Raw genomic sequence first — 23,267 nt, 5'->3', positions numbered from 1 at the left:
AATAAATTTTATCACCTCAAGCAAGATTCTAATCAAGGAGAACATTTATAGCTCTGGGTTGAAATGAGTATTTCTTGGGGGTCTTTGAGCTTGCTTGTTTTTTTGAAGACATTTCATTACCCAAACTAGGTAACATCATCATGCTAGTAAGGAGTGCTGTTTGCTGCCAGTTTATATAGACAAGCAAGATTCTTCTTGAGTAACTGTGCTTGAAACCTAGCCTTCCATTATATTTTCCATTAATGGCGTTTCAAAATATTGCAACTAATAGGGTGTATTTGGCTGTGAGCCGCCCAGAGTCCTTTGGGAGAATGAATGAATGAATGAATGAATGAATGAATGAATGAATGAATGAACGAACGAACGAACGAACGAACGAACGAACGAACGAACGAACGAACGAACGAACGAACGAACAAACAAACAAACAAACAAACAAATAAGAATTGTTGTGGTTCCGTCTGAGGCCCCTCCGGGAACGGCTGACCTTCTGTCGGTTTCCAGCTCAGAGGGAGAGGCTGAGGAACAGGAGGTGCAGACAGACGAGGAGGAATCCCAGGCTGAAGAAGAGGGAGGACAGCCAGAGTCCCACCAGGGGGAGCTCTCCTCAGCAAGCAGCCTGGATTCCTTAGAGGAAAGTGCACAAGCCATAATTGATCTGCGACAACGAAGAGCTAATCAGAGACGGAGTCAATTGGCTAAATACTTTCAGCATTAAAGTGGCAGCAGCTGGGTTTGGGTGTGGTGCTCTTGGGAAAGGCTAAAAGGCAGACCCACCCTTCCTGGCTTGTGGAGTTTTATCTTTGAGAGTCGTGGGACCTGACTGTGAACTTTGGCGTCTTGGAATCCTGGTTTGTGCCTTTGCCTATTGAAACCTTGGGGGGGTGTGCCAGCAAGAAGCTTGCTGTATTGTCTGGACATCAGGACCCTGCTGTACCGTATTATATCCTGTCTGTTGGGAAGAACAGGTTTTCCTCTGTGCTTATTTTTTCCAGTTATAAACTACTTTTGGCTTTTACCAGAGTGTCTGGCTGTTTTTTCCAGTTGGTGTTGAGGTCTGGGGGAACCCAGACAGAACAAAGAATAAAGTCAAAAAATAAGATTTAGTCATGGGAATAGAGCTAAGCTATAAATAAGGTGTGACAGTGATTGAAAATAGCGCAAAGCCAGAGTTATCTTGAACACATACCAGGGAATCTACTGAAACCAGTTAAAACAATGTGCATCATTTAGAAAGAATTAAAACATTCCTGTTCAAAAGCAGTATTTATTCCTTAGTTCTTTTTGGTTAAAATTTAAAATTACAATAAAAGCTATCTCAATCATTTGTTTAACTTTAGGGAGCGGTAAAAGTGCAGAAAGCACTGAAATACATGAATCACCAGAAATACATTAAGAAATTTTTTTTAATATAATGATCTAAAGTTTTCTTTTATCATGACACACCTGCCTAAGTCATTCATTTATTATTTATTAAAATAATAAATGAATGACTTAGGTAACTTACTGATTCATATGGAAAATTCTGCTCACAGGATTATTTAGACCTAGATTATTTTTTAAGCAAGCTAGAGAACTGAACTTTAACATGTAAATATCAATGCTATTTTTGCTGCGGATTTTCAGATATTGGTATAGCTTACATTGTTCTGTAAGGTACATAATATTTATACTGTACACAATGAATCCCACTGCCTGGTGGGATAGTTTGGAATCTCACACATACAAAACATACACATAATTCCTTTATGTTCCCTGAGTTAAGAGAAAAAAAATATCAAGTATCCTATTCCCATTATTTTGTGCTGGTGTTTATGTTCCTTGTTATTCACTGCCCATCCTTTAGTTCAGGGGTCACCCCACCTTGGCAACTTTAAGACTTGTGGATTTCAACTCCCAGAGTTCCTCAGTTAGCTTTGCTTTCAGCACATTTGAAATTTGTAAAATGATACTGTTGACATGATGGCACTAGAAGCATAAAGATCTAGTTCTCCATTGAAGAGATATTCAGAAGTGAGCTTTTCTCAGTTTCAACTCCCCATCTTCAAAGTAGCTAAATGAAGCCGTCATGAATAATTGTTTCAAGGAATACAAAAATATTAGATGTAAGATGCTTTACATTTTCTAGACTGTGATCTAAATACTAATTATTGTCATTTTTTTTCTCTTTTAACTGAATTCTTCAGGCCAAATGAAGAATAAAAATGTGGGGGAGAGGAACAAATTGGCTTTCCATTATTTGCTTATTTAAAGAATGACCAATTCTTCTTTTGTTTCCATATGCCTTTGATCGGGGTTTATTTCTTTGTTCCAGAAAGCTTGATACAATCATCCAGACTGACTTAAATTACAAATCTCATATCAATGGTATTTAGCATAATTTTTGAGCTACTGCTCTTAATGTCTTTTCATCCTAATTCATTTTCAAAATTTATGGGCAATTTCAAATATTAAACATGCCTTTGTGTCATTTTGATTAGTCTCTTTAAGATAACAGATAGAGGTCCTTTGTTTGAGATTGACCATTTGAGAGATAAATCTCACTATATTTATAGAGTGCAAGATATGTCACCACCATGTTTATCACTTGCAAAACATTACAGCAAAATTGTTTGCCAGCATGATTGTTTCTCCAGATTAGATTTTCCATCAGACTATCCAAAAATATGGGTAGAGGCAGCAGTGCAACAGAGGAGCGGATTTTCATTGCATCTTGTATTTCTCCAAAGTCCCATTAAAATAGGAAAATCAGAACTAGCATGAAATGTTTTCTTTCCATGAACTTCAGTAGCAAGACTTTTATTAAAAAATCCATATATTAATGGATAGTTAGTCCATTTTCTGTATAACAGAACATAGAGAAAATATAGGACAAAAGAGCAGCCAATGATAATGTACAAGCTACAATACTTATATATCTTTGAGGAAGGTACTGCAGTCGCCTTTTTGAACTTAGATCATGAAGACCTCTTTGTAACCTGGAACCCAGGTTGAGTATCCTACAGAAGGCAAGACTGAGACAGAAGCTATCCACTATTCAGGATCCCTGAGGTAGCTGAGCCAAAGTACAACCAGGAAGCAGAATCAAGAAGTCAACATGTAAGGATATTTGAGAATATAAGTAAATACCCAAACTCAAAGAGTCTTTGCCCAAACACGGCTCAACTGCATGAGAAAACCTTATACATTTTTACTGCCTGAAGGGTCCTTTCACCAATCTTGATGAGAATGATCAATTTGGGGTACTTTGGGGATATCCTAACTTTGCAGGATCCAATCTGGGTCGGTCACCGGGACCAGAGGTTTAGTCTTCCAATCTTTTGGACTTGTGCTGGAGCCCATGCTCAGGGAATGCCTCTGCATTGGTTGCCGATCAGTTTCCAGTCACAATTCAAAGTGTTGGTTATGACCTATAAAGCCCTTCATGGCATCGGGCCAGAATATCTCCTGGACCGCCTTCTTCCACACGAATCCCAGCGACCTTCTCCGAGTCCCGTCGACTAAACAATGTCGTCTGGTGGGACCCAGGGGAAGAGCCTTCTCTGTGGTGGCTCCGACCATCTGGAACCAGCTCCCCCCAGAGATTAGGATTGCCCCCACCCTCCTTGCCTTTCGGAAACTCCTTAAAACCCACCTCTGCCATCAGGCATGGGGGAATTGAAACATCTCTCCCTTGCCCATGTAGTTTCTGTGTATGATTCGACTGTGTGCTTGTTTTTTATATATTGGGGTTCTTTTGGATTGTTTAACTTAAAACTGTAATTTAGATTGCGAAATATTAGATTTGTTACTATGTTTTGTTTACCATTGTTGTGAGCCGCCCCAAGTCTATGGAAAGGGGCGGCATATAAATCCAATAAATCTAATCTAATCTAATCTCTCTAGTAGAGTATATACTTTCAGCTTTTCTCTATGTGGTATTTATATGTTGCCTGGTTGTACGTAGCTTTTTATTTGTTGACTGGGATGTTGATGGCTGACTATTAATTCATTGGCTGCTGCCATGTCCTTCCCTCCTAAGTACTTGATAAGCCGATGATAAATTAGCATTCCTGTTGACTGATGAGGGATCCATTTCCCAGACTTTCCCAGAATTTACTGTCTGAACATCAGGGATTCACCACAGATGGAAACTGAATTTAGAGTCAACACAACTGATTCAAGTGCTATTGTAAGAGTAATGAGTACCCTTTTGGTAAGCCTCCACCTGTAATTGTTCTAGGACTAGCACAACAGCCATCTTCTTCCTTCATACGCCATATCTTGAGTCCGATATCACAACTATGGTGAGTAACACAAGACCAGCTAAACCAGCTGGCTGGAGCTTCTTACAGGATGAGACAAGTTCCATCTCTACAGGATAATGATCACTGATCTCTAAGGCCTGGAAAGTGAAGAGAGAGAGAAAAGGATCAGAAATGGAAGGGTTCCTATTTTCCTACTCTGAACCCCCAGGGGAGAAATGCCTTCATCACCAATTCATCACTTTAACTCAATCTTTTCCACACCAGTGCTTTTCAGAGATGTGGGATTAGAGCTTACATCATCCCTAATCATTGAGAAAGGTCTTACAATTGGAATTTAATGAAAAGGGGAACAAATAAGAGAAGAAGGAGATAATCTCTCAGACATTATATGATTTATAATGAGCCAGGTTGGCGCAGCAGGTAGAGTGATATACTGCAGGCCATTGAAGCTGACTGTAGATCTGTAGGTCAGCGGTCCAAATCTCATCACCGGCTCAAGGTTGACTCAGCCTTCCCTCCTTCGAAGGGGAGGTAAAATGAGGGCCCAGATTGTGGGGGCAATATGCTGGCTCTGTTAAAAAGTGCTATTGCTAACATGTTGTAAGCTGACCTGAGTCTAAGGAGAAGGGCGGCATAAAAATTGAATAAATAAATACAGTAAACAAATAAACAAATTTAGTCATAGGGATCATTTAGCACAGTGTTTCCCAACTTTAGCAACTTGAAGATATCTGGACTTCAACTCCCAGAATTCCCCAGCCAGCATTCGCTGGCTGGGGAATTCTGGGAGTTGAAGTCCAAATATCTTCAAGTTGCCAAGGTTGGGAAACACTGATTTAGCATATCTTGATGTTTTTATAGAAATGTGCTCAGGGATTGATATTCCAGTCCCATGTGACTTTAACATCCTTGTTTAAATATCGTTCTCCTTCCGTAGTACAGAGAATTAGTGCGTGAATGACATTTTTCGATCAAACCTGAGGTTTGTTCCCACAATGCAAAAAGGCCACATGGCGATCTTTACTTTTATTTTGTGGATAAAAGGTTTGCACAACAAACTAAGCCAAAATCTAATTGGCCACACTCAGGGATGGGTTCCAACCTACCTCACTGCTGGTTTGCTTCTGCTGTGTGGGCATGCCTCGTGGGCACGCACACACATAACAAAAAATCTGGAGGGGAAAAGCTGAAAAAAAGATGGCGACTGAATGCACAGTGCTGGAACTTGGCTTCTGTTTATGCTCAGAAGGAAATTTAAAAAAAAAAATTCCCTCCCCCCCCACAAAAAAGATGGTGCCCACGGACCAGCACCGACCAATCCAGTTCAGTGACATTATCATATTATATCCCCAGCATATCACTACCCATTCAAGCAAACTAGTCCAAACTAGGAGGAACCCACTCCTGGTCATACTGTGACTTAATGTGTTGCCATTATAGCAATAGCACTTAAGAGTTATATACAGCTTCATATTGCTTTTACAGCCCACTCTAAGCGGTTTACAGAGTCAGCATATATTGCCCCCAAAAATCTGGGTCCTCATTTTACCCACCTCTGAAGAATGGAAGGCTGAGTCAACCTAGAGCGGGTGAGATTTGAACTGCAGCTACCAGTCAGCTGAAGTAGGCTGCAATACTGCACTCTAACCACTGCGCCACCTTGGCTCTATTCTCCACTAAACTGATCTCTTAAAGCAGTGATGGGCAACCTTTTGAGCTTGGTGTGTCAAAATTCGCCAAAAAACCTAGCATAATTCGGGTGGTGTGTCACCTTGAGAAAAAAACACTCTCACTCTCTCTCACTCTCTTCCTTCCTCTCTCATCTCTCTTTCTTTCTTTCTTTCTCTCTCTATCTTTCCCCCTATTGCTCTCCCTCTCTTTTTCTCACTTTCCCTCTCTTGTTTTCTTTCTCTCTCTCTCTTGCTTTCTCTCTCACACTCTTTCTCTTGTTTTCTTTCTCTCACTCTTTCTCTCTCGTTCTCTCTCTCTTGCTATCTCTTTCTGTCCTCCCCTCTCCCTTTCTCACTTTCTCTCTATCTTGCTCTGTCGCAATCACTCTCTTTCGTTCTCCGGAGGCTGGGGAAAGTGATTTTCAGTGTCGGGCGCATGGCCCGGCGCGCGCTCTCCCCATCGCCCTGCCAGCCTGCCCAGAACATTCAAAGTAAGAGCGAAGGTTTTTCTTACTTTGAATGTTCCTGGCGGGCTGGCAGGGCGATGGGGACAGCGCGCGCCGGGCCACGCGCCCGACACTGAAAATTGCCTTCGCCGGCCCCCGCTGTGAGAATGCCTGCCGCGCCTCTCTTGCAGCGGAGGAGAAAGAGAGGCGAAGCAGGGGGGCAGGGGGCAGCAGCGAGTAGCCAGGGGCGCGAGGGGGCTAGAGGCACGGGGGGCGGGGTTGGTTCGTGCGCGCCCTTGGAAAAGGGTGCGCGGGGCGGGCGGCGTTTTGGGGTGCGCTGGCACAGGCTTGCGCAGGCTACAGCGAACGGTGCAGCACAATGACTGCTATGGGTGCCAGGGGGCCGGCACACGGTGGCGGGCCAAAACCGGGGGGGGGGGCCTGACGCCAGTCCCGGTAGTACCGGCCTATCGGTGGCCCTGCTGTACCTGCTTGCAGTCGGTGGGAAATTGGAAAGCAGGGAGATTTGCATCTTGGCCACTCCCTAAAGCTCCCCTTTTCTCGGCGGCCGCGTGTCACCGAAAATGGCTACGCGTGTCAGTGCTGACACGCGTGTCATAGGTTCGCCATCACTGTCTTAAAGCATCATACATTGTTTCTGAGCTCTATTCAAAGCACAGTTTCTTATGAAGAAACCCCTAAGTAGTTACAGACCATGGTATTTGGGGGAAAAAGTATAACTTACGTATGATTTTCCTGCCTCTTGTATTGACGACTGGCTACCCAGAATCATTATGAGTCCAGCAGCACACATCATGCATTTAATAAATGATAAGGATAATGATGATGTATCTCACATACTTAAACCTATATCTGACATGCCAAGATTTTCTTCCCTTTTAGAAAAATTTCACTGAGTTTTCAATATAATTAAATTTCCTATGTTTTGGGGCTGTGCAATATTGTCCTGCTCCTTCATTTATTGCACTTATCTAATCTTACTAACATGGATTAGTCTTGTGATGTTTTCTGTACTTCCTTGGCTTTTTGGAAGGTTGCTTTTTGTGTCCTTTTTAGAGACAAAACTGACTAGAGGAAGAAATAAACAGCTTTTTCTTCTGAACGTAGTTACATCATTTCTGTCTCCCTTCCAAAAGTGACCGGTACCTCTTCCTCAGAAAGTCCAAATTCCTTGGGGAAATCAAATGGCTGAGCTGATCTGGGCACGACAGCATCCAGGCAGCGTTCACCATGAATCACAATCCTGTGGAGAGGAAGAAATTGATTATTAGCAGGATGGATCTTGCAACAAGTTCACCTGACCCAAGCCTAGAGATGCTGAATCCTGTTGTAATGATAACTCTAAAAAGTCAGGATGTTATAACTCAGGGTGTTTTTTTATGATAAGGGAGCCCTTCTGCATTTGGGCTCTCCTGATGAGCAAGCACCCTGCCCTTCAGGGCCAAACTCCCCCTGCGCCCAATCAGTCCTGATCGCACCTGTCATAGGCACAGCGGGTCTTCTCTCGAACAGTGGTGTCAGCTTGGTCTCCAATGAGCCAATGAAAGCCAGGTTTCTGGCGCAGGCGGATGTCTTTCCAACGTTTCTTAGCCACGTAGCCACAGTCTGCATTGAAATCACCCAAGAAAATCATGTCCTGTTTGGGAAGGAAGAGAAATAACATCTGATCTTTCAAAAAATCCGCTACAAGTAGAATTAGTGACTTAGCATAACAACAACAACAACAACAACAACAGAGTTGGAAGGGACCTTGGAGGTCTTCTAGTCCAACCTGCTGCTTAGGTAGGAAACCTGCACCACAAATGGTTATCCAACATCTTCTTTAAAACATCCAATGTTGAAGCATTCACAATTTCTAGAGGCAGGTTGTTCCACTGATTAATTGTTCTGTTAGGAATTTCCTCCTTAGTTCTTAGTTGCATCTTTGCTTGATTAGTTTCCACCCATTGCTTCTTGTTCTACCCTCAGGTGCTTTGAAGAATAGTTTGACTCCCTCTTCTCTGTGGCAATCCCTGAGATATTGGAACACTGCTATCATATCTCCCCTGGTCCTTTTTTTCATTAAATTAGACTATTATTTAGTTTATCTATTATCTCAGCTGCAACTATTACTGGCAGATCTTCACCTAGTAATGTGATGATGTTTTACAAGAGTAATATGTAACATTTGACATCAGCAAGTGGCCACACACGTCTGACCTTGAAAAATATAATCAGGATGGGGCCTCGTTAGAACATGGAAAGAAGACCAAGATTATAGGCTAAACTGGGAAATGGGGAAAAACATCTTTAATATTGAGAACCAGGTTGGAGTGACAGTTAAAAGACTGGGCTAGAATCGGAGAAATGGCAAGGGAGCCAGAGGGGGATTTTGGGCTAGTCTATCTCTCTCAGTCCAGCCCACCTACAAGGTTGTTGTGGTGGGTAAAATAGGAATAAGAGAGCATACTGTATTCCACCTTAATTTGTACAAATAAAAGTGAGGTATAAATCAATAAATATATTGTTCAACTAAAACTTCACTTCATTCATGAGTGTTCAATGTGCTTCACTTCTCTTACCTTATAATTCTTTCCAAGGATCATCAGTACACATTGCAGATGGATAACAGAAGCCGTGTTATGAATTTATCTCAAAGATAAGATGCATGCACGAATAATGAAATGCTGTTTTAACCTGTTACTTATCACATGGATAATTTATTTTCCTTCATTTACATTTCAGGTAAAGATGAATGTAAATGTTCCCCTCACGCATACGAAGTGAAGGGCTACCAATTTTTTTACTACCATACTATGGGAGTGGCTTATGCATTTTCTTTCAATATCCTTCAGTGCAAATTGGGTGCTCTTGGGGTGGAGCTCCATTTCCCCTACCCCACGGGGTTCCCCCCTTTCCAGGCAGCAGCCCACCCCTGCGCATATGTCCTAGTCGTTCCCAACTCTAGAGCGCAATGCTCATCTCCATTTCTAAACCAAAGAGCCAGTGCTGTCTGATGGCAATTCTGTGGTCATGTGGCCGGCATGACTAAATGGCAAAGGCGCATGGAGCACGTCCTCACTACGCTTGTGCACACATGCCTCCCCTTGTGCAATTTTGCATCTGCACATGCGCAGGAAGTAAAAAAGTGCTGAAATCTCATAAGGGGATGCTCGCACACACACAATTTCGGCTTATTTTTACTTCCAGAGGAAGCAAAATAAAACTAAATTTTTTAAAAAAAAAAAGATGGTGCAGTGCAACTGACCGATGAAGACAGTCACTGGAGCTGTCACATGCAAATTGCGTAATCCATGGGGCCCTACCAGAACGGAGCTCTGGGGCACAACCGTAGGAACCCACCACCACTCTGATGGCATGCTGCTGCTTTCCTTGTGATGGAAGCAGCAGGAACCCAGGGATTGTGCTGGTATGAATGGATATCACAAGTCTTCATAGCAGTCTGCATTGGCTGCCGATCAGTTTCCGCTCACAATTCAAAGTGTTGGTTATGACCTATAAAGCCCTTCATGGCATTGGACCAGAATATCTCTGGGACCGCCTTCTGCCGCACAAATCCCAGCAACCGATTAGGCCCCACAGAGTTGGCCTTCTCCGGGTCCCGTCGACAAAACAATGTCGTCTGGTGGGACCCAGGGGAAGAGCCTTCTCTGTGGTGGCCCTGACCCTTTGGAACCAGCTCCCCCCAGAGATTAGGATTGCCCCCACCCTCCTTGCCTTTCGTAAACTCCTTGAAACCCACCTCTGCTGTCAGGCATGGGGGAATTGAGACATCTCCCCCTGGCCTATTTAATTTATATATGGTATGTTTGTGTGTATGTCTTGTTTTTTTAAATAATGGGGTTTTTAGATATTTGTAAATATTAGATTTGTTATTGTACATTGTTTTATTATTGCTGTGAGCCGCCCCGAGTCTACAGAGAGGGGAGGCATACAAATCTAACAAATAATAATAATAATATGAATATTGCAAATGTAGCCAGGGATGTCAACTTGCAATGGAAAAGGATTGCGGGGAAGGATGGATGTGTAAATCAAGAGCAAAATCCAGTAGAAGAACTGGTAGCAAAAAAATTGAGTAGTCCGGAGAATTGGCAAATACCATCTATGGCTGGCCACAAAATTGGGTGGGAATGGAGATTTTGCAGTCATCTTCTCCTGCCATGGCCACCAAGCCACGCCCACCAAGCCACACCCACAGAACTGTTAGTAAAAAAAATTGGATTTCACCACTGGTGCAAATGCTCCAATGTTTGGGGCCCTTCTGTAAATTTTCCGCCTCTTGCATTGATCACTGACATACCTCTGTGGCCCAGCGTTTCCGAACATCCAGGAAAACATCGTAGAGAGCATCGATTTCAGCTTCTGCCTTGGATGGCATCGTGTGCTGTGGGACCAGCACCAGCTCTGGAAGTCCTGGGGAGAAGGTCCCACAGAAAAAGGCAACTGTAAGGATTAGCCACACAGTTTGGAAACCAAAATCAACCCCTTATTGTTGAAGGAAAAATCCATTGTGTATAAAATAATTTAAGTTTTATTTTAAGAATATCAGTATTTGCTGTCTGTAGTTTCTGTCTTTAACAAGATAAGGATTTTCTGTTTTTCCTTATCTTGTGACTGTCATTTTGGGATCTGTTTTTAACAAGATAAATGTTTGCTGTTTACCCAATAAACCATATAAGGTACTATTCATCTCCAGGAGAAAGAAACAAGGAATTATGTGTACCCCTGTGATAGGTTGAGGAATTCTATGTACCTTTGTGACTTGTAAAAACTATATAACATGCTCTTTAGCTTCTGTACAAGTATCTCTTCCCTTATGAAGAGTACCTGCTTTGGAAACCGTTTTTGGTATACCCAGAGAGAATAAACATTTCTGTTCTCTTTGTCCAAACGTCTCATGTGAACTTTTTCATAAAATTTCAGCGCACATTATTATGAACCATTGAGATACCTGGGTAGCCAGTACAAGGCAAATTAAAAAATAAAGAAGCACATTCAACCATAACAGCGAGAACAAGCTAAACTTTGGGATCTTTTTTTGTTGTTGCTCTCTTCAGGTTTATTCTGATCAGACTTGAAACAAATCTCAGAATGCAGATTTCATGGAAAACTTTGAAACTCTTCTTTAAAAACAAAACCACCTCTGTCCAGAGGTGCTAGAAAGCAGAGCACCCACTACTCTACATGGCCAAGGAAAATTATTGGGAAAGAGAAAGAAAGAAAGAAAGAAAGGGAGAGGGAGGAAAGAAAGGAAGGAAGGAAGGAAGGAAGGAAGGAAGGAAGGAAGGAAGGAAGGAAGGAAGGAAGGAAGGAAGAAAGAAAGAAAGAAAGAGCTTCTTTCTAGCATGCTAGGTCGCCTTCTGAAATTATATTGTATTAAAAAAGGAAAAAAGACATTACAATTTGTATATAAAAGAAAAAAAACAATTGTCCCACTGACTGGTGGCATTAGGTGCCAGCAGAAGTTCTTGCTCTGTTTCCATTGTTGTCATCATGTGATGTGTTTTGCCTGGGGGACTTAAGGGTGAGGGAAATAGTTGTATTTCCCAAGGTTCATTGATTTTCCTTCTTCGAAATAAATATGATAATTACCCTATATTGTGCTTTGTGAAGGTGTATATACAAGCTAACAATGCAGACTTAGATCCAATTGTTATCATGTACTCAGTAAGCTTCTAGGCTAAATATCTTGTCTGTCACCTGAAATTTGTATTCTATTAAATTTATGTTTTGTTATTTGTGGGAAGGGGAGGGCAGATATATCATTAGGCATTAGAAGCCCTGTCTTATTCAACTCCTTCCTTCCTTCCTTCCTTCCTTCCTTCCTTCCTTCCTTCCTTCCTTCCTTCCTTCCTTCCTTCCTTCCTTCCTTCTTTTTTCTTTCTTTCTCTCCTTTCCTTTCTTCCTTCTTTCTTCCTTCTTTCTTTCCTTCTTTCCCTCCTTCTTTACTTACTAACTTATCACATTTATAAGCCGCCCAACTCCTTCCAGACTCTGGGAGGTATACAACATGTAAAAACAATATAAAAGTCTAAAACCTGTTAAAAACCCATTCGTATCATTTTGTGGCCAGATCTAAATGGCACCAAATTGATCAACAGCCCCAGGCCTGCCGGCAGAGCCAGGTCTTCACAGCTTTCCAAGAGACCAGCAGGGTGGCGGCAATACAGACCTCAAGGGGCAGCTGGTTCCAGAGAGCTGGTGCCACCACAAAGAAGGCCCTCCCCGCGGCTCCACCAGCTGACACTGTTTAGCCGATGGGACCCAGAGAAGGAAAACCCTGTGGGCCCTTATCGGTCGCTGGGAGCAATGCAGCAGGAAGCGGTCTTGTATATTGTTCGTAGAGCCGTCATTTCTCTACCATTTTATTGACTCATTTTCTAACTTTGTCCCCTGATCCAATTAGACTGGACAATAGAAATTTCTATGTCAGAACATCTTGATGGTTATAGTCCTCTAGAACAGCAGGAGTCTTTGAAGTGGGGGAAAGCCAGAAACCTGGCTCTGGATCATTCTCCTCCAGAGATCTGGAGGATTATTCTTGTTGAACTGAAACCTCATTTATAATCTAGGATTTCACCTTTGTTTACCATGCTGAACCGGGCGATAAAGGGTTCACGAGCGAAGACGTCAGGTCGGTCTGGATGCAGGTCTTCATATGTATAGTAATCCAGTACCCGAGTCTTCTGGTTCCTACAGGAAGTGGAAAACACAGAAAAACAGGCTTGGTCCCAGAAAGGAGATGAAAGTCAGTGTTAAAGATCCAGTAATAGATTTCTCTCCAAGCTAAATTTCTCTTCTCTCTCTCTCTCTCTCTCTTTGCTTCCAAAAGAATTTTCCTTGATCGTGCAATGGGGAAAGGATTAGAGTTTCCCTTTGACGTACCTTTTATGTTCCCATTGATTTTTCTGGCTTTCCATTCCTCCACCTACCTTGCATGGACCACTGCATGTTTACAAGTCACGAAGGGATTAAGATTGTATTGATTTGGTAGCTCTGCTGATCTGGTCACTTTACTTTTTTTCACCCACATTTCAGATCTGATAAGAATAAATCTTTTATGGGTGCATTGTGTGCTCTGCTTAATGGATTATAGGTTGTGAAGGGGGAATTTGTGGGGTTATAAATTATAAGGCCTAACTTGCTGACAGGTCCTAGCACATTATTTTGCCCTTTATCCTTCTAGCAATAAAAGCAGATTATTTGAAGGCAAGGATTGGTCACATGGGGTCTATAAGCAATCCTGCTCTGCAAGAACTCCCTTGTGGGCTTATGCTAGAGCCATCAATCCAAAGTATTTTCACCTCCTGCAACTTACATTCTGAAACCTTCCTGGATGTGCAGTTTGTGGAATCTTACAGCTTCTTAATAGAAACATAGAAACATAGAAGACTGACGGCAGAAAAAGACCTCATGGTCCATCTAGTCTGCCCTTATACTATTTTTGTATTTTATCTTAGGATGGATATATGTTTATCCCAGGCATGTTTACATTCAGTTACTGTGGATTTACCAACCACGTCTGCTAGAAGTTTGTTCCAAGGATCTACTACTCTTTCAGTAAAATAATATTTTCTCATGTTGCTTTTGATCTTTCCCCCAACTAACTTCAGATTGTGTCCCCTTGTTTTTGTGTTCACTTTCCTATTAAAAACACTTCCCTCCTGAACCTTATTTAACCCTTTGACATACTTGAATGTTTCGATCATGTCCCCCCTTTTCCTTCTGTCTTCCAGACTATACAGATTGAGTTCAATCTTGGGTTCCTCCAACTTTAAGGACGCGGGTGACCCTTAATGTGTCTCTAAAGGATGATAATTGGGAAATAGCAAATGTATGACTCTGAAGGCATTTATTAATGTTTGGAAGTTAATCATGGTGGTGGATGGGTTTGCATACAAATGTGGGTGGGTGGATGGATGGATGAATAGGTAGGTAGGTAGGGAGATAGAGATAGAGACAGAGATAGACAGAGATAGAGATGATAGCGATAGAGATAGAGAATGTAAGAAAGACATAATAATTTGATAGATGGATGATAAAAGGATAGAGAAAAGATTGTGAGTTTGTAAGTAGAGATGAAATACACATGTGGTATGAAAACAAATAAAATAAATGGATTCAGAGTGTTTACAAACAGCGTACCCATGTGTATTGACCAAGGTCATCTCATAAGGCCTGATCTGGCTCTCCCAACAAATAACCCAGCTTTAGGAATTCAGGATTAGAATGGATCCGACATAAATGTTAAAAATATGGCGACATCATTATTATTCTTATGTTCAATAACACATGTAGACCCAATCATAAATATTGCTACCAGCAGTTGGATTACGGTAAGTGGATATACCTGTATATGTACACATATCGTTCTTGATAATTTCCACGCCCCAACAAAGGGCTGGTGAGGGAACTGTAGCTGTGTAGGTCATCAAACCTGGAAAAAGAAAACCCCATAGGATTTAAGCATGCTATATTTGCTGAACGAATAGTTCATTTTCTTTTTATTTATTTATTTTATTTATTACATTTGTATGCCGCCCCTCTACGTAGATTCGGGGCGGCTCACAGCAGTACATGACTATGGAAAGGTGGGATCATTTTTATCCTTAGATAATCTCCTGATTTTGCCGAACTAAAGCAATTATTTGAATATGTCTATAATGATACTGTTGCAATTGCTAGGAAGGAGCTGTTTCAACATTAAATGGATAATGAAAGAGTTGGGGGAGGAAAAAAGGAAAACAAGGTGATATGAAAATAATCCAATATCTAAGGGGCTTCCTCAAAGAAGAGAAGGTCAAATTATTCTCCAAAGCATCTGATCATACATCTGATCAGAACCCAGACAAGAAGCCATGGATAGAAACTAATCAAGGAGAGAACCAAACCTAGAAATAAGGAGAAATTTCCTGATACTTAGAATAATTATGGTAATTAGTGGAAGGTCTTGCCTCAAGAAGATGTGAGTACTTAAACTCTGAAAGTTTTTTTTTTACAGGTATAAATTTTTATTTTTTCTCCGCCATAAAATAAAACAATGCATAAATACAAACACTACAATAATGCTTATCATAAAACATTTATAAGTTTTTTTTCTTATTAAACATTCAATGGAGGCTCTTATATCTCTTTCCTTATTTAAAATTCACTAACCTTTCACAACATTGTAAATTATTAAACCTCAAAGAAAAAAAAACCTATTCTCCACTTTACAATAAAACATTACCTCAATATAAACATTAACAAAATCTCATATATCCAAGTCTTAATTTAAACTTTCATGTCTCCTTTCAACTAGTTAATCCAATAGCAACTTATCTGATAAATATAGAAACTCTCTCTATATATAAAATAAAAAAAAACTCTGAAGATTTTTAAGAAGAAATTGGGCAACCATTAACTTTATTTCTCCTAACCAGATTTATTTGTTTGTTTGTTTGTTTATTTATTTAGTTAGTTAGTTTTTATTTTATTTTTTTATTATTATTTTTTATTATTTTTATTTTTATTTATTTGTTTGTTTATTTGTTTATTTATTTATTAGATTTGTATGCCGCCCCTCTCCATAGACTCGGGGCGGCTCTGATTTTCCATACTTTCCCCTTCATTATTATTTTAGACTTTTAATATTAGATTTGTTACTGTATATTGTTTTATTACTGCTGTGAGCCGTCCTGAGTCTGCGGAGAGGGGCGGCATACAAATTTAATAAATAATAATAATAAATAATAATAATAATAATCTCCCTCCTTCCTGACAATCCAGATTACATTACACTATAAGGAGAAATGCAATATCTGGACTGCCTTTCCTGCCTAAATGGATCCTTTTCACTTTCCTTTCCTGCCTCTGATCGCTCCAAATTCTTGGCCGCCCCTGATTGCTCATCTATTTATGTCCCTCTGATCTTTTGGGATCATGTTTCTTCTGCAGCCCTCAGACTCACCGGTTCAAGGCATTCATCAAAGCAGGGACTGCTTTTCCTTTTGCATCCATCACTTCTTGTAAGACTGTGATATCACACCGAGCCAAGATCTGTAAACATAAAAGAAAGGAAGAGAACAGAGTAATAGAATTAACCCAGAGGTGAGTTCCTACCAGTTGGGGAACCGGTGCAGTTGTCTGGTAATGGCCCGCCAATTGCACAATTTGCACGTGACAGCTCAGGCACCATGTTTTTTTGCTAACTTTTGGGGCATTTTTTTGCCCTCTCAGCATGTGCAGAAGGAAAATTGTCCCTCTGCACATGCACAAAAACAAAATCATGCAATGGGATGCACACATACATGTGATTTTCAGTGATTTTTTTAAATCTCTGAGCATGCGCAAAAGGAAAATGGTGCCTCTGAGCATGCGCAGAAGCAAAATTGTGCAAGGGGGTGCTTGCATCCAAGCATGAGCATGCACAAAATGCTTCGAGCGCACTCAGCGCATTGGTTGGCAGGTAAGAGGAACCTGCCCCTGAATGAACCCCTTTGGGTCCCTTTGAATTTTCTTTAGGGAGGAGCTTGCTGTGACTGAGTCAGCTCAAGAGGGCTCAGTTGATCTGATTGCAGCTTGTCCTGAAAGTCGGATTTCAGCCAAAGCAGCGAAACGAGTTCATGTATCAGGCGTGAAGGATGGAGAGGAACATTGCTGCCAGCTGCTCCCATTGCTTTTCTCTTAGCTTAACTCAATTAGAAATTAACCCAACTTAGCAAAACATAATTTGGAGAAGGCAATGTATTATGGGTAGTGATGAATAACAAGGGAATCAGGAGTTTTGCATTGTTATTTTTCTCAACTCTTCTATAATTTCTCTTTTTTTTTCTTCATAGTTCATTTTAAGTCATAATTTTAAAATTTCTATATACAGTATTTTAAAATGTTTTAGATGTGTTTTTACCTATTATCTTACAATTGATATATCCAAGTATTTTATAAATAATGCTAAAGTTAGTTTATTTATTTTTATTTTTTACTTATTATAAATATAAAGATGACTTCTACTTTGACAGGAGCGATTGTTGCTCCACTAAATGTTACATGTAATGTATGTTTTGTCTGTCTTTTCAATTTAATAAAAATATTTAAAATAAATAAATAAATAAAATGGACTTCCAGCATTGGCACATGAGTATCCAGAACTCTGGGCATTAGGCACATTATGGCACCATTGCACACATGATGCAAATTATGCCCTTATTCATGCCATGAGGCAGTTGATGCCAAGTACATAAGAGACATAATTTGAGAGCAGATGTCATGGCCTCACTGGGATTTCTACAGGATGCATAGGATGAAATAACTTTCAAATTTAGTGGTTTGGCATTTCATGGGAGCCTAGTTGACTTGGCATGTTGGGTAAACCAGGCCATCACGTTCAACCACAATGTGACTTATTTATTTGTTTGGGTTTTGTATCGTATGAGAATGCAGCAATTATATTTGGCTAACCCAGCTTAAGAGTTTAATATATCATGTGGACATCTTTACCATGATGTGTTCACATGACATATTTTAAGGCAGAATCATTTCTGAAGTGCTCATTTTCATTTTACAGGCAAGAGTTTGCATGGTCAATACTATGTTTCCAGTTCAAAACAAATTCCCTGCCCATATAAAATAATGGTATTGTGAATTTAGTAAGATTACAATTCTGTGTCAAGCCTCTACTGCTTTAAATTGTAATTCTCCTCCATAATAGTTACTATAAATATAAATCATAAAAATCTAGACGCGAAATAGTAGTCTTTGGTCCTGAAATCTACTTGGTGGTTTTTTTAAATCCAAAGATTAATTTTTAGGTAAGTCCATGCTATTGTTTGTCACCCAAATACAAGCAGACTTTCCTATAGTTTAGTCTATGATAACATTTTAAGCCTACTTCTTTTACACCATTTTAATTTAAAAAGTGTATATATGCTTGTAAACAGCATTCAAATATACAAACCTTGTTGCGTAACATGATTCTTGTGGGAAAGTAAAAGAAAATAATTCCAAGACTCCTAATTTTGCAGCCTTTACTATTTTATAATAATTAAACCCGTTTTCACTTGTTTTATATTTGGAGCATTGACTTGCTTCTGATAGACATGAGAGGTCAGTTCCATTGTACTGATCTCAAGCACTGAATGGATATTTCAGACTTAATACCTTCATAAGGGCTAGAAATTTAATTTACCAGATTTTTCGGAATATAAGATACACTGGAGTATAAGATGCACATTAGTTTTGGGAGGGGAAAACAAGGGGAAAATCTGGCTCTACCTTTCAGCAATTTGTCAAACAGCAAACAGTACAGATGCTATACACTAGGGGTCTTCAAACTTGGCAACTTTAAGACTTGTGGACTTCAACTCCCAGAATTCTCTAGCCAATTATGCTTGGTGGAGAATTCTGGGAGTTGAAGTCCACAAGTCTTAAAGTTGCCAAGTTGGAAGGCCTCTGCTATACACTGTTGGCTGTGTATTTCTGTGGATGTGTCCTTGACCAATAGAAATAGCAAAGAATTGGAGAAATGTACATTATGGCAGTATATAAATGCCAGAAAATCTTTTAAAAATGTAGTCATACTTACTCCTCCCAACGATTTAAATAGATCAAATATGACTAAGTCACGGTTTAACTCAGCTGCCTTATCTTACTAAATAGGACACTGTTACATTTCAGATTATATTTGTACAGATGCTGTTAAAAGTGATGTGGCTTTCTGGAAGTATACATTATTCTTCACTATATAAAAGAAGATACGATTGTACTGGGCCGCTTCAGATCAAGCATTTATTTTAAAAAGCTTCTTTTATTTTGTTATATTGTCTAGAACAATAACAAAGCATTGTTTAAAGAATAAGTCTAATAATTTGAACATTCTGTAGACATTTTATAGTTATTGACTTACCTCCTTGCATCCAGTTTCAGCAACTGATTAGCACAAGAAAATAAAATTCTGCTTCTGCCTCTCCCTCCCAGCAATTTGCCTCCTTGCAGTTTTAGTTTCACTTTCATTTTAGCGCATGGGCCTGCCTGCACCTTCAATCAGCTGCTGGTCAGGGGACAGATAATCAGTTGCTTGTGCTAATCAAGCTCTGTGCTGTTTGCTGCAAGGAGGTAAATTGCTGGGAGGCAGAGGCCAAAGGGCGAGGGTGCTTGGGTGGGGCAACATTCAGTGTGTGAGACGCACTCAAGTTTTCACCCTCTTTAGGGGGGGTAGAAAAGGTGTGGTAATTTTTAAAAAAAGCAAAATAAATTAGTTTTCCATATTTTTTCTTATCAAGCCCTGCAAAGAGAAAGGGGCAGGAAATAGCAGGGGACTCCTGTGCTACTTTGCAACCTACCTTGACAAGAGCATCCACGACTTTAGGTTTGTTCACCTTTGCTTGAGCAAAGCGTTGAGCGTTGAAGGCACATATCCGGAAGGCAGCTGCTCCTGAGCACAGCAGCAGGAGCAACACGACTGGCAGAGAGCATGCAGTTTCCATCCTCAGGAATCAAACTCTGTAGGTGAAAGAATGAAGGAGAGAAAAAGGAAGAAAAGCAAGCCTGCTTGAGAAACTAGAAGGCATGGGGGGAAGGGGAGGAAAATTACAGGTATCTTTCCTAACAAACCTAGGCTAAAAATGGGTAGGAGGGCAATAAAGCAGAGACCAATCCAGACACTGGAAGCATGTCAATGCTTCCTGGACCAATATAGTCTTTGGGCTTGGCCTGGATCTAAGTGACAGCCAGGATAGTGTAGTTGTTAAAAACACCGAAGAAAGCCAAAAGATTGTGAACTAGGTCCAGTGTATGGCCAATCCCTCTCTCTTAGCCCCTGGAAGAAGGTAAGGGTAAACCTAAAAGCACTGCCAGCGAATTGCATAGACCTGTCCATTAAATCCCCAGGAGTTAAGATTAGATTAGATTAGATTTATTGGATTTATATGCCGCCCCTCTCCGCAAACTCGGGGCGGCTCACAACAATAATAAAAAACAGTACATAATAAAAATCCAATGCCCACCAACCTAATTACAATTTAAAATTAGTAATTAGTAAGGCACACATATACAAAAGTAAAAACCTGAGGACTGTTATCAGGGCCATGGCAGATGTTGTATCCCTTCCATAGCATAGCCTTAATCTTGACAGAATGTCCATCAATTATAATTGAACACTGGATATATAATTTGCTTTATCACTCAGCTTCTCCTCAGACTAACTTGTTTGCATTCTTGCAAATAGCTAATGGCAGAGTAGAGAATTAAGAGTAACTTTGAGTAAGATGGATAGCTATACAAATTTAGCAATAGCACTTAGACTGCTTTTACAATGCTTAGAGTGCTTTTACAGCCCTCTCTAATTACAGAATTAGCATATTACCCCCAACAATCTGGGTCCTCATTTTACCTACCTCCGAAGGATGGAAGGCTGAGTCAACCTTGAGCCGGAGGTGAGATATGAACTGCTTTACTACAACTAGTAGTTAGCTGAAAAAGCCTGCAGTGTTGCACTCTAATCACTGCACCACCTTGGCTCTATTTGATTAATTATAAATCAAATGAATTAATGAATAACCTAAAGCCCTTCCCTTTCTATTTCACAGCATTTTAGAAAAAAGCAGAATCAGTACCAACAGCGTACTACGGAAGGCCAGCACCAATGACACGCTATCTAAAAGTTGCCCAACGTCTACCGGGAGTGGACCGGCGTGTTAATGACTTGGTAAAATTTACTGACTAGAGCAATTGAAGCAAATGCATGAAAAAAATAATTAAAAACAACCAATATCTCATTATATACATACTGACAGTGGCCGGGATCACATACACCCAGTTTTGGAGAAAAGAAGCAATCCCTACAAACACAACAATTATAGCTAAGATTTTAGAATGCATGGAAATGAACAGGCTTACTATGGAAATAAAAGATAAAGGGGAACCAGACTTTTATAAGATTTGGGCGAAGTGGTGCAACTGGTTGGATCGTAAAAATAAAACGAAATAAGATGTTATGCACACGGCTAAAGGACAAGATACGTAATCAACTGAAGTAGGCATAAAAGTTAAAAGTAAAGAATGTACTGCTTTTCTTAAAATGTGAAAATAAGAATAATAGAGATGCAAGAATATAACCGTATGCTTGACTGCTAAACAAAGAATAACAAGATATTATTTGGTTTGTCAAGTTATGTAGCTTTTTTTAGGCTGGTTATGTTTTGTTTATGTTTATAGTTGTATTATAGCTATACAGTATATGTACTTTGTTGTTGTTGTTTCTTCTTTTCTGTATGCCTTATGTGACAATTTTTAAAGTTATTTTGTTGTGGATGGCTCTGGGCCAGCTCCTGCAACGAGGACTGTGGACATTGGTTTGGGAGAATCCTCAGGTTCCCAGAGACTTGTCTTACTGCCAACAACTTCGGACAGTGAAGATTCTTTGTCAAGGGCAGATGTTGGGAGTGAAGCAGAATCAGATGGTGAGGTAGATGCAGGCAGCCCATTAGCTAATGACCCCATTAGAGAGTCATCAGACTCAGAGGAAGATAGGTTAATAGATGCTCGTAAGCGTAGGTTTATGACAAGAAGGGAACAACTGCGCAAGTATCATAGACGATAAGGGAGAACACCTGTTGCTGGGGCAATTAGGCTAATGGGACTGCTGATAAATTGCCAGCGTTGCAGAGAGCGTGTGTGGGAGATTATCCATTTGGAGAAGGAGACTTCATGTTTGCATTTTGTTCCTGGCGTTTCACAAACTTTTGGGGATATTTCACAGCTAAGTAAAAACTTGTGGACTGACTGGAAGAGGTTTGACTGTGACACTTCCACAGCTGCTCATATCTGCTTTGTTTTTGTTCTTGCAGCTTGCAAGGACTGTTATCTCTGTATGAACTCATTTGCTCAGTTTAAAGTGCGTGTGCATTGTATTAATTTTGGATAAACAGCTTTTCTGTTTACTCTGCATCAGCATGTGTGTGTTTGAATTTACATTCTTGACTTCACTGGGGCTCATAACGTGAAGCCTGGCATAACATACTTAATAAAAGCTATTTTTTAAAAAAGTTGCCCAACATCTACTACCGTAGGTGTGCATCTGCGTGTAAATGACTTGATAATATTTACCGATTAGAACAATCGAAGCAGAGCATTTTTGCCTCAAGGTTTACTAGGAAGTAAGGTCACTGGAGAAAACATAATCTGAACTTGGAAATGGAGCTGGTACAGTATTTCTTTTGACAGCAGCTGCTCTCGCTGTACAGCAAAAGGGGAAGTAGCATAGGGGCTGTTATTTAAACCGGCTTGGAAAGAAGGGACTGGGATGGATGTGGCGATAATATTAATAATAATAATAATAATAATAATAATAATAATAATAATAATAATAATAACAACAACAACAACAATAATAATAATAATAGCAACAAAACAACAAACAACAACAATGATAATGATAATTTATTAGATTTGTATTCCCGAGGCGATCCGGAGGTCGCCGCATCTCGGACCAACCCGTAGTTCAGCGCTTCAAAAGGCTTGATCGCTCGGGCTGAACCTCGTTTGCTGTCACTACCAATCGGAAGGGCGCCGGACATCGGTCCATCTGCGAGTCCTCCCTCCCTCCCTCTCTTCCTGCACCGCAGCTTTGGGCGCTCGGACCGCGCTCCTTACACCCGGCCCTCCCTCGCTCCCTCCCCTCGATCGCCCAGCGCTTTACTTGCCCCATGGAATCCGTCTTTCGCCAGCCGGCGCCAAGTCCACCCCGCTTCTCGCCGGCGTCCCATCCAGGGCTGCAGCGGACGGGGCGGGGGCTAGACGGATCCTCGAAACCGGGCGGCAACCCAGAGAGGGAGGGTGCTCGCAGGCTGAGTCCAGAGGCTTCGCCTCTTTCTGGAGGCCTGTGCGCGCTCCCAGTCCCTTTC

The 23,267-nt window shown here is 40.7% G+C and overlaps 1 protein-coding gene across 2 annotated transcripts; it reads right to left on the bottom strand.

The window, feature by feature from the left end:
- Positions 1 to 1,247: 1,247 nt before the first annotated feature.
- On the bottom strand, positions 1,248 to 23,139 carry LOC139161764 (deoxyribonuclease-1-like 1). Of its 2 annotated transcripts, none has more exons than XM_070741342.1 (9): positions 23,067 to 23,139; positions 19,707 to 19,866; positions 16,337 to 16,425; positions 14,738 to 14,824; positions 12,968 to 13,080; positions 10,688 to 10,800; positions 7,863 to 8,020; positions 7,531 to 7,627; positions 1,248 to 4,384 (listed from the first exon to the last, which is right to left on the bottom strand). In XM_070741342.1, the coding sequence occupies exons 2-9, from the start codon at positions 19,848 to 19,850 to the stop codon at positions 4,250 to 4,252; spliced, it is 936 nt and encodes a 311-aa protein (XP_070597443.1). In that variant the 5' UTR covers positions 19,851 to 19,866; positions 23,067 to 23,139; the 3' UTR covers positions 1,248 to 4,249. The 2 variants fall into 2 exon arrangements, with proteins under 2 accessions (XP_070597443.1, XP_070597444.1); XM_070741343.1 differs by lacking the exon at positions 23,067 to 23,139 and adding an exon at positions 20,760 to 20,788 and having other exon boundaries at positions 2,269 to 4,384.
- Positions 23,140 to 23,267: the final 128 nt, after the last annotated feature.

The sequence above is a fragment of the Erythrolamprus reginae genome, chromosome 2 (genome assembly GCF_031021105.1).
Source record: "Erythrolamprus reginae isolate rEryReg1 chromosome 2, rEryReg1.hap1, whole genome shotgun sequence".
In the NCBI taxonomy this organism is placed as follows: domain Eukaryota; kingdom Metazoa; phylum Chordata; class Lepidosauria; order Squamata; family Dipsadidae; genus Erythrolamprus; species Erythrolamprus reginae.
This window is presented reverse-complemented; position numbering and strand designations above follow the sequence as displayed.

Excerpts from the sequence above, each read along its gene's own strand:
- LOC139161764 (XM_070741342.1), bottom strand. The coding sequence starts at position 19,850 with ATGGAAACTGCATGCTCTCTGCCAGTCGTGTTGCTCCTGCTGCTGTGC. Across the intron at positions 10,801-12,967 it reads GTTCAGCATGGTAAACAAAG|GACTTCCAGAGCTGGTGCTG; the intron begins GTGAAATCCTAG and ends CCTTCTCCCCAG. Across the intron at positions 4,385-7,530 it reads TTGGACTTTCTGAGGAAGAG|GCCTTAGAGATCAGTGATCA; the intron begins GTACCGGTCACT and ends TTCACTTTCCAG.